At 45.6% G+C, this 12,249-nt stretch overlaps 1 protein-coding gene across 2 annotated transcripts in view; it reads right to left on the reverse strand.

Moving 5' to 3' along the window:
* Cnnm1 (cyclin and CBS domain divalent metal cation transport mediator 1) overlaps nucleotides 1–12,249 on the reverse strand; it is a 59,074-nt gene that overhangs the window by 24,430 nt on the left and 22,395 nt on the right. For both annotated transcript variants that reach the window (XM_085693959.2, XM_085693958.2), the window contains exons 2-6: nucleotides 9,818–9,961; nucleotides 6,898–7,038; nucleotides 5,412–5,581; nucleotides 3,541–3,640; nucleotides 2,641–2,688 (exon numbers count right to left, since the gene is read on the reverse strand). In XM_085693959.2, the coding sequence (XP_085550085.1) occupies nucleotides 2,641–2,688; nucleotides 3,541–3,640; nucleotides 5,412–5,581; nucleotides 6,898–7,038; nucleotides 9,818–9,961 (603 nt within the window). The remainder of the gene's footprint in view (nucleotides 1–2,640; nucleotides 2,689–3,540; nucleotides 3,641–5,411; nucleotides 5,582–6,897; nucleotides 7,039–9,817; nucleotides 9,962–12,249) is intronic.

Below are 12,249 nucleotides of genomic sequence, written 5' to 3' on the forward strand. Positions count from 1 at the left end.
TCAACTCTGAGGCCACAGGTCACAGGTGTCCCCACAAATCATCATCTCACTTCCGCCACAATAACCGAGTAAGGCTGAGTAAGGGTCTTGTAGGGTCAAAGTCCTGCAGGAGTTTCCTGCCTGTGGTTTAGGCTTAAGCTCCACCTCCAGCTGACATTCTAGGCCAGTAAAAAGTGGAGCTGGATGCCCCTGAGCCTTGACTTCGGCACCAACTTAGGGAACAACCATGGGCATGGGTGAACTTTGCAGTTAGTCCGCACTTCACTCAGGAGGAAGAACTCGATGGAGGATGGACAGCAGCTCTTTCCCCCTACTGGCCAATGATATTTATTTTTCTTGACTAAATAAGTATAAGGCTCAGAAGCATGGGAAAGGAAAGAGAATTTAATGCTTCCCTTTAATTAGTTAAATTGAATATAAAATATAATGACTCATGTACATGAAGATGCCGTAATAAAACCCATTATTTTGTACCTTGACTTAAAAAAATTTAATAAAATACCCGAGTGGTGGTAGTGCACGCCTTTAATTTCAGCACTCAGGAAGCAGAGGCAGGCGGATCTCTGTAAATTCAAGGCCAGCCTGGTCTACAAAGTGACTTCCAGGACAGCTAGGGTTGTTACACAGAGAAACTCTGTCTTGAAAAACCAAAAATGATAATAAGAATAAAAAATAAAATAAAATATGCATAAAAGGCAACTATTGCAAGCTTACTCTTTTTTCACTGATAAAATTGAAGAATTTTTGACAGAACTATACTCAGAGGAGGCCAGATAACACCTTCTTACTCAAAACTATATTTATATTTATTGGTATTTATTTGTGTGTATGTATGTGGGTGGGTGGTGTGCCACAGCATGTGGGCAAAAGTTAGGGATCTCCTTTTTCAATGGGGGTTCTGGGGACCAAATTCAGCCACCAGACTCAGCAGCAGGTGTCCCTCCCTGCTGAGCTGTCCTGCTGGCCCTCTTTGAAAGAAAAGTTATATGAAGTAGGGGAGGGGAGGGGGCGGGGAGACTTATGAAGCTCTCTTTGGATTTTCTCAGGGCTCTTTTGGAAGAACTGGAACAGAGTCAGCATTTCCAGGCGGCATCTTAGGATGCTAGAGCAACCTCTACTGTGTCACATGGGCACCTCCTTCCCTGGTCCTGGGAGCTGTCTCTCATCTGCTCACCTCTCTATACTGAGCCCTGGTATCTCTTTTATCAACCTTGCTTGACAGTCATTGGCTGACATAAATACCATACTACATCAGTTTTTCCTTCCTTCCTTCCTTCTTCCCTCCCTTCTTCCCCCTCTCTCTTTCTTTCCCTGTCTCTTCCTTCCTTCCTTCCTTCCTTCCTTCCTTCCTTCCTTCCTTCCTTCCTTCTTTCTTTCTTTCTTTCTTTCTTTCTTTCTTTCTTTCTTTCTTTCTTTCTTTCTTTCTTTCTTTCCAGATCTCCTTATACAAGTTCTGTGTCCCTGGGTAGAACAGATACTTAAGACGTCATTTCAGCCATCTGGTGGGCTAGGAATTAAAATGACATGGTAAGCTATTCTATCATTTCCATACAGCAATAGCATTCCAAAACATGGATCTAAAATCTATCCACTGTGCTGTGAGAACTAGTCAGGACACAGGAGTGGTCCTATCTAGGTAAGCCATCAGCTGGCTAGGTGATCTGGAACAAGTTACTTCTTTACCTTTTCTTATTAAAAATTTAATCAATAAACTTATTTATTTACCTGTTTTTGTGGTGCTGGGATTTGAACTCAGAGCATTGCCTATGCTAGACAACTACTTGACCACTGTTCTATACACCTAGCCCTGTTTTCTCATTCTGAAGTGACATCTACCTTGCTCTGTTCTTGGGATATCAAGCTCCAAAATCCTCTGATAAATTTCGATATATGACACTATGTGAAATCTCTTTTATGATGAAAGGAAATATCCCATTTGATATTAAAGTGGCCACCACAGTGCAAAATTTAACCAATGAATTTAAAGGAAATCTAGAGAAAATTCTTGCTGGATCACATTTACATCACAATAGAAGCCATGCCTTCTACCCACAAACACACCAACTCTGCAGAGAAAACAGCAAGAAGGTATAGCACAGAAGGGCAGATCAAGCCTGCCGTCAGCCCTGTGCCAGTCCCCACCCCCGGGCAGCATGCAGGGCCAGCTGGCAGCCACCTCCTCCCCAACCGGAGAGGTTGCAAGCAAGGAAAGAGCAGCAGCTAAGAAGCAGATTGCACCAGCCTTGGTTTACAACACGGAATGCCACAGTCACGTTCCCTGAGGACAAACATTACAGACAAAATCCCAGCACTCCAGGTAAAGGCCAGGGATGGATTATCACTGCAGGGAAGGGAAGACTGAGCCGGCAGCCACAGCACACACCTACCCTCCTCTACTTCCATTTATCACCTGGGTGTGAACAGAGAAGCCACTGCTCACATTCCAGCCACGCACCACTTAAGCCTCCACGCTCTGTGGGTACCTGGTGGGAGGCCCTGTTCCTGGCAGAGCATTGCAAAAAGGCTGCCTGCATTTGTCTTAGCCCCGCCCATGTTCAAATAGCTTGGCTCACGTTCCCAAAGTGGGCTGAGGCAGGGCCATGGTGGGGAAGACCAGGAAGGGGTTTGAGAGATACATACGAAAGACAGAGGATCCAGCCAGACTTCCAACCTTCCGCACGTCATTATCTAAGGACAGAAGGATGCAGTGGGGTTCAGAAGTAATTCAGAAAACATAACTTCTTATGGGAATCTCCACTTCCACTCCACCCCAGGACCAATTAAGCCTGTGGAAATTAGGCAATCAAACAGGAGGGTAGGGGAGTGGTGCGGGAGAATTGTCTGTATTCTGTCAATCATGTATTTTAATAAAACACTGATTGGCCAGGCAGTAAGTATGGGTGGGTCAACCAGACAGGAAGTAGAGGCGGGGCAATGAGAATAGGAGAAGGTTAGGGAGGAGGAAGCTCCCTCAGCCATTACTGCCCAGTTCACCGAAGAAGAAACATGTGAGCTGACAGCTGAAAAAGGTACCAAGCCATCTTCCTAACGTAGATAAGGATAATGGGGTAATATGTGTTATAAGAGCTAATAAGTAGCCAGAGTTAAGAGCCAATCAGTTTATAATCTCATGGAGTCCTGTGTGTGATTTTTCTTTGGGGCTTGCTGGTTGTGGGGTACTGGGCGGGACAGAAACCCCAAGCAAGCCGGCCCTCATGTTACAAGGGAGGGGATAAAAAGTGAAACCACTTGTCTTTTCATACTGAAGAATACTTTCTCCATCCCCAACACTTGCTATGTGATCGCTTTCCCCCTCCCAACTCAATTTTCTTCCTCTTATTTTAAAAACTAAACAAAATCTGACTAGAAAGTTATTTTTATGCCCATCTGGCATGAAGGAAACCAGATCCAAGGAAGCTAAACAGCTTATTTGGAGGGCCTTTAACAGGAGTCAGAAGAAGAGTCAATGGCTTGAGCCTAGATTTTTCTCGGTGGTCTCACAGCTTCCCCTGATAAACTCTGGCTTGGGAACTGGAATACCTGAGCAAGCCGTGGTCATGATGGCAGGAACACCGTAGTAGGTAAAGGCTCCGTTCTCAAAGCGAAGGCCTTCCTTGCCAACCTCCACTTCCACTTTACCCTGGAGAAAGAATGTTGAGGCTGTGAGGAGCACTTCCAGGGCTCTTAACCGCTCACACCCCATGTGCTTTTCTGTGTGTGACAAGAGGACTCTCATTCTCACAGGGCAGCATTCATCCCACCCTGACTGACAGGACAGAACAGGACCTCCCACCTGAGAAGCCCTTTGCAGGGAACTCACTGCTGTCAATCCTAGGGTAGCACATGGGCATGACTAATCATGCTTTCTGGAACACAGTCACAGTCTTTCCAGAACACAGGTCTAAAGCACCAGCTAACTTGGAGCCCGGTAAAGAGCTTTACTGACTTGGTCCCCAATGAGACCATTTCCAAGCCTGGATGAGACAGAATCTGATCTTGTTGAACTCATCGTTGGTGACAGTGATAGTGACAGTCAGTAGGAGAGTGTACAGCCCCATCCACACATTTGATACTGTTGTGTACACCGTGTGGACGCTCACTGTCAGCCCCACAGCTCCACCGATACGTAACGGTTTTATGTCCATTTGACAGATGCATTGATTCAGTCTCAGAGAGGTTAACTGGCTTAGCCAAGGTTTGTTAGCAATTGGAAATGATGACATTTTAAAGGCAAATCTTTCTAATTCCTGATCCTGCCTACTTTTCTTCCACGTTTTTTTCCCTTCAGCTTTCTATTTTAATTTTTTTGTTAAACATAAGAAGGCTTGCATGTGTCCTTGCATTATAATAATATATAGTTATATAAACAATACACACACACACACACACACACACACACACACACACACACACTAGAACAGGATCCATTTCCATTTCTCGCAGTGAAGAAAGTGGCCCCACATTTTGGGGAAGGACAATCACCTTATTGAAGTTATTTGGAATGATATATATAACACAAATTGCGATTTTGGAAGGACAGACTGAAGTGAACTGTAACAAACAGAGGCTATTTCTAACTTAATGAGATCTTCACTGAGATCTTAAACCCATCACTACTGGGAAGAGACATGGAGCCACTGACAGAGCTTATGGTGGGGACCAAGACAGGGCACAGCTGTGCACTTGGCAAGTGGTTCTGCATAACCCAAACCCAGTATGTATATCAAACTTTCCTAAAACTCAGAGTTATCTTCCTGCCTCTGCTTTCTGAGTGCTGGGATTACAGACCTGTGAAACCATGCCCAGCTTTGATACCTACTTAAGATAGGCCTGGTCAGCTATCCAGGGCAGCGAGAATCTTTATGAATGTCCTGGGTAAGTGATGATTTCTTTCATGCAGTCATTGCCTCCCTTCCTGGCCCTCTTCAGAGAGAGATGTTTCAGGGGACCACAAAGAGTGAAGCACAGTGAATGAATGTGCTCCACGTGCTCCAGGAGGCAGAGTGAGGACCAGCGTGGATGCCAGAGAAGCTAAGATTCAGCCCAACCGAAGAAAGGTTTTAACAAGAATCATCTACATCCCAGGAGGCAGCAGGGGATACCCAAGCAGATACCTGGAAAATATCAGGATTCCACAGGGCTCTTTCTGTTCAGAAGCAGAAAGCCGTACTGAACATACACACCCCTCACTGACTCACAAACATGCCTGAGTGCTCAGATGAAAGACCACCAAAGAAACTATGATTTGCAAGATACCACTCTTACATGCCCATGGCCTTCCTGTGTTTAATGCAGGATACCTACCTACTTCACTGGTACCACTCTCTAGGCATCCTGCATTGAGAGGGGACAGCCACAGTAATTCCCCTTTACCCTGCAGATCTTTGAAAGTTCCCTGACCTTGCACCCACCTGTAAAAGCAACACAAAATAGTCCACAGGGCGGCTGCGCTGGTAGAGGTAATGTTCTGGGGCTTTTTTATTCCTCTCGTCAAACTTCAGCTCCTGAATCACGTTGGGATGCTTCAGTAGCCGGAGCAGGATCTTCTCCGAAAGGTAGAGAGACTTAAAGGGCTCCACTTCTAGAAGGCAGCAGGGGTTGGTGGTGGGTGGTGGTGGATGTCAGCACTTCTGTACCTCCCCCATTCCAGCAGCAAAAGCTGGGAGGAGGCAAGTGCAGCAACTGGGGGTTCATCTAGAACAAGCACCCCAAGGAGGTCAGGGTTCTGCAAATTCCTTGGATTGAGGAATTTTAGTCTTCAGTGTGCACCCTGGAGCCTTCCCTATCTATGCCTTCTGGGGATGACTGTGGCCTCACTGGCATCTCAGGAAAGCAGGTCACCATCTGGGAAATGTCAGTTTTGCTATGAATTTCCTCCTTGTCTTTATTTAGACTTGGAGCTGGGCAACTAAGTTATGGACACAACAAGGTCTTTAATTTTACAGTTGAGCAACACGCAGAGAACGGAGTCTGGTTTATTTGCTTTACATTCACCTGCTGGGTGAAATGAAATCCCAAAATCAATGGAGACATGTAATTATTTAAATAATAAGCTTTCAATAATGTAAAATATCATTTATCATACTTAACTATTAATAGATGTTATATATTGATATATTGATACTTGCAGTATAATACTAGGCAGACAAAGCTTCTTTGCTTTGGGAAAGTGGTCTATGATGTAAAGAAATTAATATTCAAAACAAGATTTCATGTTGAAAACTCTACAGTAGGGAGGCTCTACCTTATATTTGCCCACTTTTAGCACCTGGAGCAGTGCTAGGTAACACTCATTATACCCTCGGTAAGTAGATAATATATTAGCTAAAAATGGGACGTAGTGATGGATTGATCATTCTAGGTCAGCATATTAATTAGGGCCGAATGAAATCAGAGAGTTCAAAGGCAAATGCTGTCCTCTTCATGAAAAGGAGTTCGACCCTTCCCCTGCTTTTCTTTCCAAAGGTACCAGGATTTCCAATCCAGTTCTCAAGTTTGTGAACTCATAGTTCACAGGCCTATCTGACTCCCAGAGGGGATGGAAACACAGGGGCTTGTCGCTTGGAAGATAAGGCTTTTCCTTCTGAGACAAATGCCCTGGGGCACCCAGACCCCAGCAGGATGGAGGTTAGCCTCAGGCTCCAGTAAGCAGAGGTCATGAAGTACCACGGTGGTTTCCTTAGCCCTTTTCTGGTGGAAATGAGAACATTTACTTCCTCTCACCAACACAGCATAGGAGCCTGGGTCTTACCACGTTACACCACAGGAGGCAGCCTTGTGGTTCTCAGTGCCAGGGCTACACTTGAGTGGGGATGGAGGATATAAAAATGTAGTACCTGGTGTTACCCCAGGTTCCACTGGAAGTGCTAGGGTAGGGAGTGGGCGGGGCAGGTCTACCTGTGGCCATGAAGCGGTGCGTGGCAAGCAATAGCTGTGGCGAGATCTTCACTCTGATCTCCGAGTCCGAGAGCTTGAACAGGGAGAAGTCATGCCGCCTCCTCTCCCGGTGTGGGACCCTCTGCTTTTTCCGATTGTCGGCTATAGGGGCACAGGGGAAAGATGATACTCAGAATCATTGTTGGTCTTTGGAGGTTTACACAGATTCTTTGGGACCCCACACATTCTGCAGTGCCAGCTGCCGGAGGCACAATCGACTCTCTCCCAGGAGGAGGCGGCCGGCAGCAGATGGTTTGGCGTTGTTTGCGCTTATGTGGTTGATGAACAGGGGAAGAGCTGTCTGGGGGTTCCTATCTAGGCTGGTTCCCTTACCTGATGGCTGTGCATGCTCTCTATGCATCAGCATTTGTGACTGTTTTAATCCATGCAAGAGAGCTATGGTATTCAGTAGCTTTTCTACCCATGTAGTTTTTGCAAGACCTCAATAGGCAACTATACATGGCAGCATTCATACAAAGTCATACAAACATGATCTGCTGGTATTCTTGGCATTAAGGGGTTTGGGGTCTCTCCTCTGTCATCTTCCATCCTTCAGAGCTGGGCTCACACAGTCTCTTTCCTGTGGGTTTAAGCCATGCTGTGAGAGGTTCCTAAGGAATGTCACTGTTACCACTCATAATTCTGCTTTTCCCCTGGAGAAAGAATCATGAGGAATACAAGGGAGAAGAAGGGGAAGGAGTAAGAATGAAAATCTACTTTCTAAAAGCCGGTTATTCAGACGAGAACTCAGTAGAGCCTGGAACCTCAATGTAGTTTATTGCTTTTCAGAAGGAAAGGCCTACATATGTGTACACATGTAGAGACACGCATTTATGTACAAATGTACATGCATATGTGTACACATATACATTGAATTTTTATAAGTGGAGGAAGCGTTTACTTTGACCACTTCTCTTTTGCTTCCCCTGAGTGTTACAAAAAATAAAAAATAAAAAAATCAAAAAATCGAAAGTGCTAACCCACCTCATCTGTGCTGAGGGGAGGGGGAAAGCGATGTGTCTCTGTTCTCAGACTCAGCCTGGAAAACAACAGGGCTGCAGGGCCTTGTGGTGCAAGTGTCCCAGATACACTAGGGACCAACAGTCTGTGTTCTCACAGCAGGAAACCAGGGCCCCAGAATCTAGCTTCCTTGTCTCCCGCTCTTGCTCTCTTTGCTTGGAGCTGGCTTCATTCGGGCCTTTGGAGTTTCTCCCATCTACACAGCTCTCGTGGGCCTGTCTTTGACTCTGGGCCTTGGCAGGCATCTGGCTCCTGCATCAACACTATTTTTGCTCTTTTGGAGAAGGTGGGGAGATTCTAACCCAGGTGTCCCAGTCATGTTAGAAGAAATAGCAGTGTTCTGGGCTCCTCTGCCTTTTCATGGCTCTTGGGGAATCACGTTCAAGTTTCTTTACAGGGATGGGAACCCCTGACCCTTTCTTCTAGAAAGAGCCTCATCCAGAAAAATGAGCACCAAGCAGAGATTTATGTTAGCACCAGTTTTCTGTGCTCTCATTCGCGAGCGGCCTTCTGATTGATATGACACATTTGCTTATGTGTCTTTCAGCATGTCTTTAACCTTCCCTGGTAGAGATGGCCCTATGATCTCTCCATTGCTTTGATTTTAACAGTGGGTATTTGAAGCATTAGGGTCATTTAAATCCATATTCCAGGAAGAGACTACTCATTTAGCCTGCCACCAACTACTAGTACAAAGGTCCTCATCATTTTACATTCAGAGATCCCTCAGAATTCTAGAGCAAGAGTGATGAGCAGAGAAAAAGAAGGGAGCCTAGAACAGGAGAGATCTTTTCTGAACTTCACCTTGTTTGGAAATGCTCAGTACAGGTCCTTGAAGGAAGGGGCTGTGATACTCAGCTTATTCTTGTTAAGGGCTGGCCCATGTTCTAGATTTGATCTTTTCTTGGCCCAAAGGTATCACTGCCATATGGTAGCAAAGCTGTGAGGAACTGGTTTCTGGAAGGCTGCTCTGGCCAACTGAGGCTGCTGACCTCAAATGAGTTATCCCTGGGAAGGGCAGGGGATGGCTACCTTAGGAGATGAAACTCTGAGGAGGAAACCTTTCCTGGCCAGAGACGCCCATGGGTTTAGATAACATTCCATCCAGTTCCATAGACAAAGCAAGTCCTTGTACTGTTGGAAAGCAAAGTTTTGATAAGGCTCATGAGTCTAAAACTGACAGTCACTGCCGAGAAGTCCATATTGTTCCTGAGGGGTGCAGGGAGTGGAAGATCCCAAAATAGAAACAGGAATAGGAGTCACACAGGGACATAATGCAGGGGGCAGGAAGGAGAATGGGGAATTCAAGGGGCTGCTAAAAGGCATGAGGGACAAGAACAGTATCCAGCAAGGACCATTTAAGTTTTTGGCTTGGGCAAGGGGCAACACTATGACAGTGTTCATTGCTCACTGGTGGGTTGGGTGTGAGTGGAATTCCAAGGGGAGCTGAGCTCTATGTAGACAAAGAACCAACATGAGAACCCCTGGGCTTCCTCTTGGGCACAATGTATTTCCCTTAATCTTTTTTTTTCCCTCCCATTTGAAGGCTAGGCTATTTTTTCCCAGTTCTGACTGTATTCAGGAAAGTTCCCTTCTGATAACATGTGCCAGCATGTTCTCAATGACTCAGGATGATCTGAAACAGGGTATCTTGCTGTGCTAGGACTGGGTAGAGGTAGATGATACACACCAGTGCACACACTTGCCTTGACACCCTCTCACATCGTTTATCAAACGGATGCACTCCTGGGGATCCCCCAAGGGCACACACTTACTGTAGAGGTAGTTAGCTGACCCCGGAGATTCCCCAAGGGCACACACTTACTGTGGAGGTAGTTAGCTGACCCCCAAGGGCACTTACTGTAGAGGTCGGTTTCATCCAGGATCTCTGACTTGATGATCTCTTCTATGATGTCCTCCAGGGTGACAATGCCCAGCACCTCATAGAAAGGGTCCCCTTCACCTTCATTGTTCACTCTCTGGACAATGGCCAGGTGAGACTTTCCTGGAGAACAAATGACATCGTAGTTAGGATTTGGATCATTTTCAGAGACTTCTGTTTGTGAGAAAAAAAATACAAAGATATTGTCTGACCAATATCAGGACTGAACTTACCCCAGAATCATCTGAAAATAGGAAATTTTGTAATTTTCCTATTACAAAGGAAAGCCTGGTACTTAGAAGAAGTAGAGTTGTGTATTGCCCAGTGATAGGGCAGGTTCTCAGACCTGAACTATTAGGCAGTTTCATTGTGTGACTACTGCAGAGTATGCTTGTGCTGGCTAGTTGATTGTCAGTCAACTTGACACAAACTAGAGCCATCAGAGAGGAGGGAGCCTTAACTGAGAAAATGCCTCTGTAAGACCAAGCTGTAGGCAAGCCTGTAGGGCATTTTCTTAATTAGTGATTGATGGAGGAGGGACCAGCCCATTGTGATTGGTGCCACCTTTGGGCTGGTGGTCCTGGGTTCTATAACAAAGCAGGTTGTGCAAGCCAGCAAGCAACACCCCTCCACCAGTTCCTGATTCCAGGTTCCTGCCCTGAACTCCTGCGTGGCTTCTCACAATGGAATGTGATACGTAAGCCAAACAAACCCTTTCCTCCCCAACTTGCTTTTGGTCATGGTGTTTCATCATAGCAATAGAAATCCTAACAAGATGTACTTATGCAAACTAAGATGGTTATAACATCTTTAGTTGACAATTTTATAAGAGGACCATTCTACACAGTCTATTGCTGGCCATAACATCACCATGTGGCACTTGAATATATTTTATAATTTTAATTGGTACATAAGTTGGACACACTTATAGGGTACAGTGTGACATTTGGGAACATTTACATAATGTATAATGGTCAGATCAAGGTAATTCACGTGTCTACCACCTCGAGCCTCATTGTGTCTCTGCATCGGGTCCATGTACACTAGCTGTTTTGAAACACATGGTTCATCGTTGCCAAGTGTGGGTACCGTACCATATTCAGAGCCATTAGAAGCAACTCTTTCTATCTACCTCACCACTGTACCTGCTAGCTACCTTCTCTATCTTTCCTCCACCCACCTCTCCTTTCTCCTGAAAACTTTCTATATCTATGTTTCTTTTTAGGAAAGCCATTGAACATATCCACAACCGGTTACGTTTTTTTCTTTGAACTCTCACACATTAATAAGCATAAAGCTGGAGGAGACTGAATAACCTAACTGAAAGAGCAACATTGGGAAGAATTCCCTGCTTAAGTCAGTTTCCCTGCTTAAGTAACATAAGTTACTGCTTTTGGGCAAATTATTTAACTTCCACTGAGTTGCCATCTCTCACAAGGAATCAGGGACTAGCAAGGTGTGCTGATTCCAAAACAAGGCTGCCAGATTCCTGCAACTCCCTCCATGGAAGGGTGTGGCTAATACGTCCTGCCCCTGAACCTCCGATGGCTTGTGACTACTTGAACCAATAACACTTAAAGGTGTCCCAAGGCTGGGTGGTAGAAGGCAACCACCTCTGCTGGGGAGACCCTGTGAGAAGGTCTGACTACCCTGAGGCCACCGTGGTGTGAGAAGCCACCTTGAAAGTGGGTGCTACACGCACAGTTGATCCAGCCTTTCTTGTCTTCTCTAGCGGTGGCCTGGGTACTGCAGAGCAAAGTCATTCCTGTTATACCTTTCTTAGGGTCTGGTTCATAGACGCCATTAGCATAATAAAATGGGGATTGTTTTCTACCTGTTTCCGGGGGGTCTTGTTAGCAATCATATAACTAGAATAACGAGAGCCCACGAAGTGGCCATGCAGCTGGTGGCTATGTACAAAGGTTTTGTAAACTGTAAAGCGGCAGAGGCAGATGTGAGTGTCATCTTGATTATCAACTTGGCTGGATTGAGAAACATCTGGGAGGTTATTAAGCACACTTCTGGGTATATCTATGAAGGCATTTGCAGGAGGAATTAACAGAAGGAGGAGGATCCGCTCTGAATGCCTGTGGCACCACCAACATGTCTCAGATATCCCAGATGGGATAGCAGGGAAGAAGGAGAAAGCCTGCATCCACAACCATTCTCTCTCTGCTTCCTGGCCGCCATGATGGGAGTTGCTTTTTCTCCCAGTCACCATGCCTCCCCACAGGGACAGGACAGAAACTATGAACCAAACAGATCCTTCGTTGTTTAGGTTAAATATTAGGAACTTGTCACAGAGATGAACATTCTAATATTGCAGGGGTTTTGTTTTCATTGCCTAACGACTTAGCAGCTGCTAACATTTATCGAGCTCTTACTACATGCCAGACATTATCTGCAACACT

The sequence above is a fragment of the Myodes glareolus genome, chromosome 7 (assembly GCF_982192425.1).
Source record: "Myodes glareolus chromosome 7, mMyoGla1.1, whole genome shotgun sequence".
Classification (NCBI taxonomy): Eukaryota; Metazoa; Chordata; class Mammalia; order Rodentia; family Cricetidae; genus Myodes; species Myodes glareolus.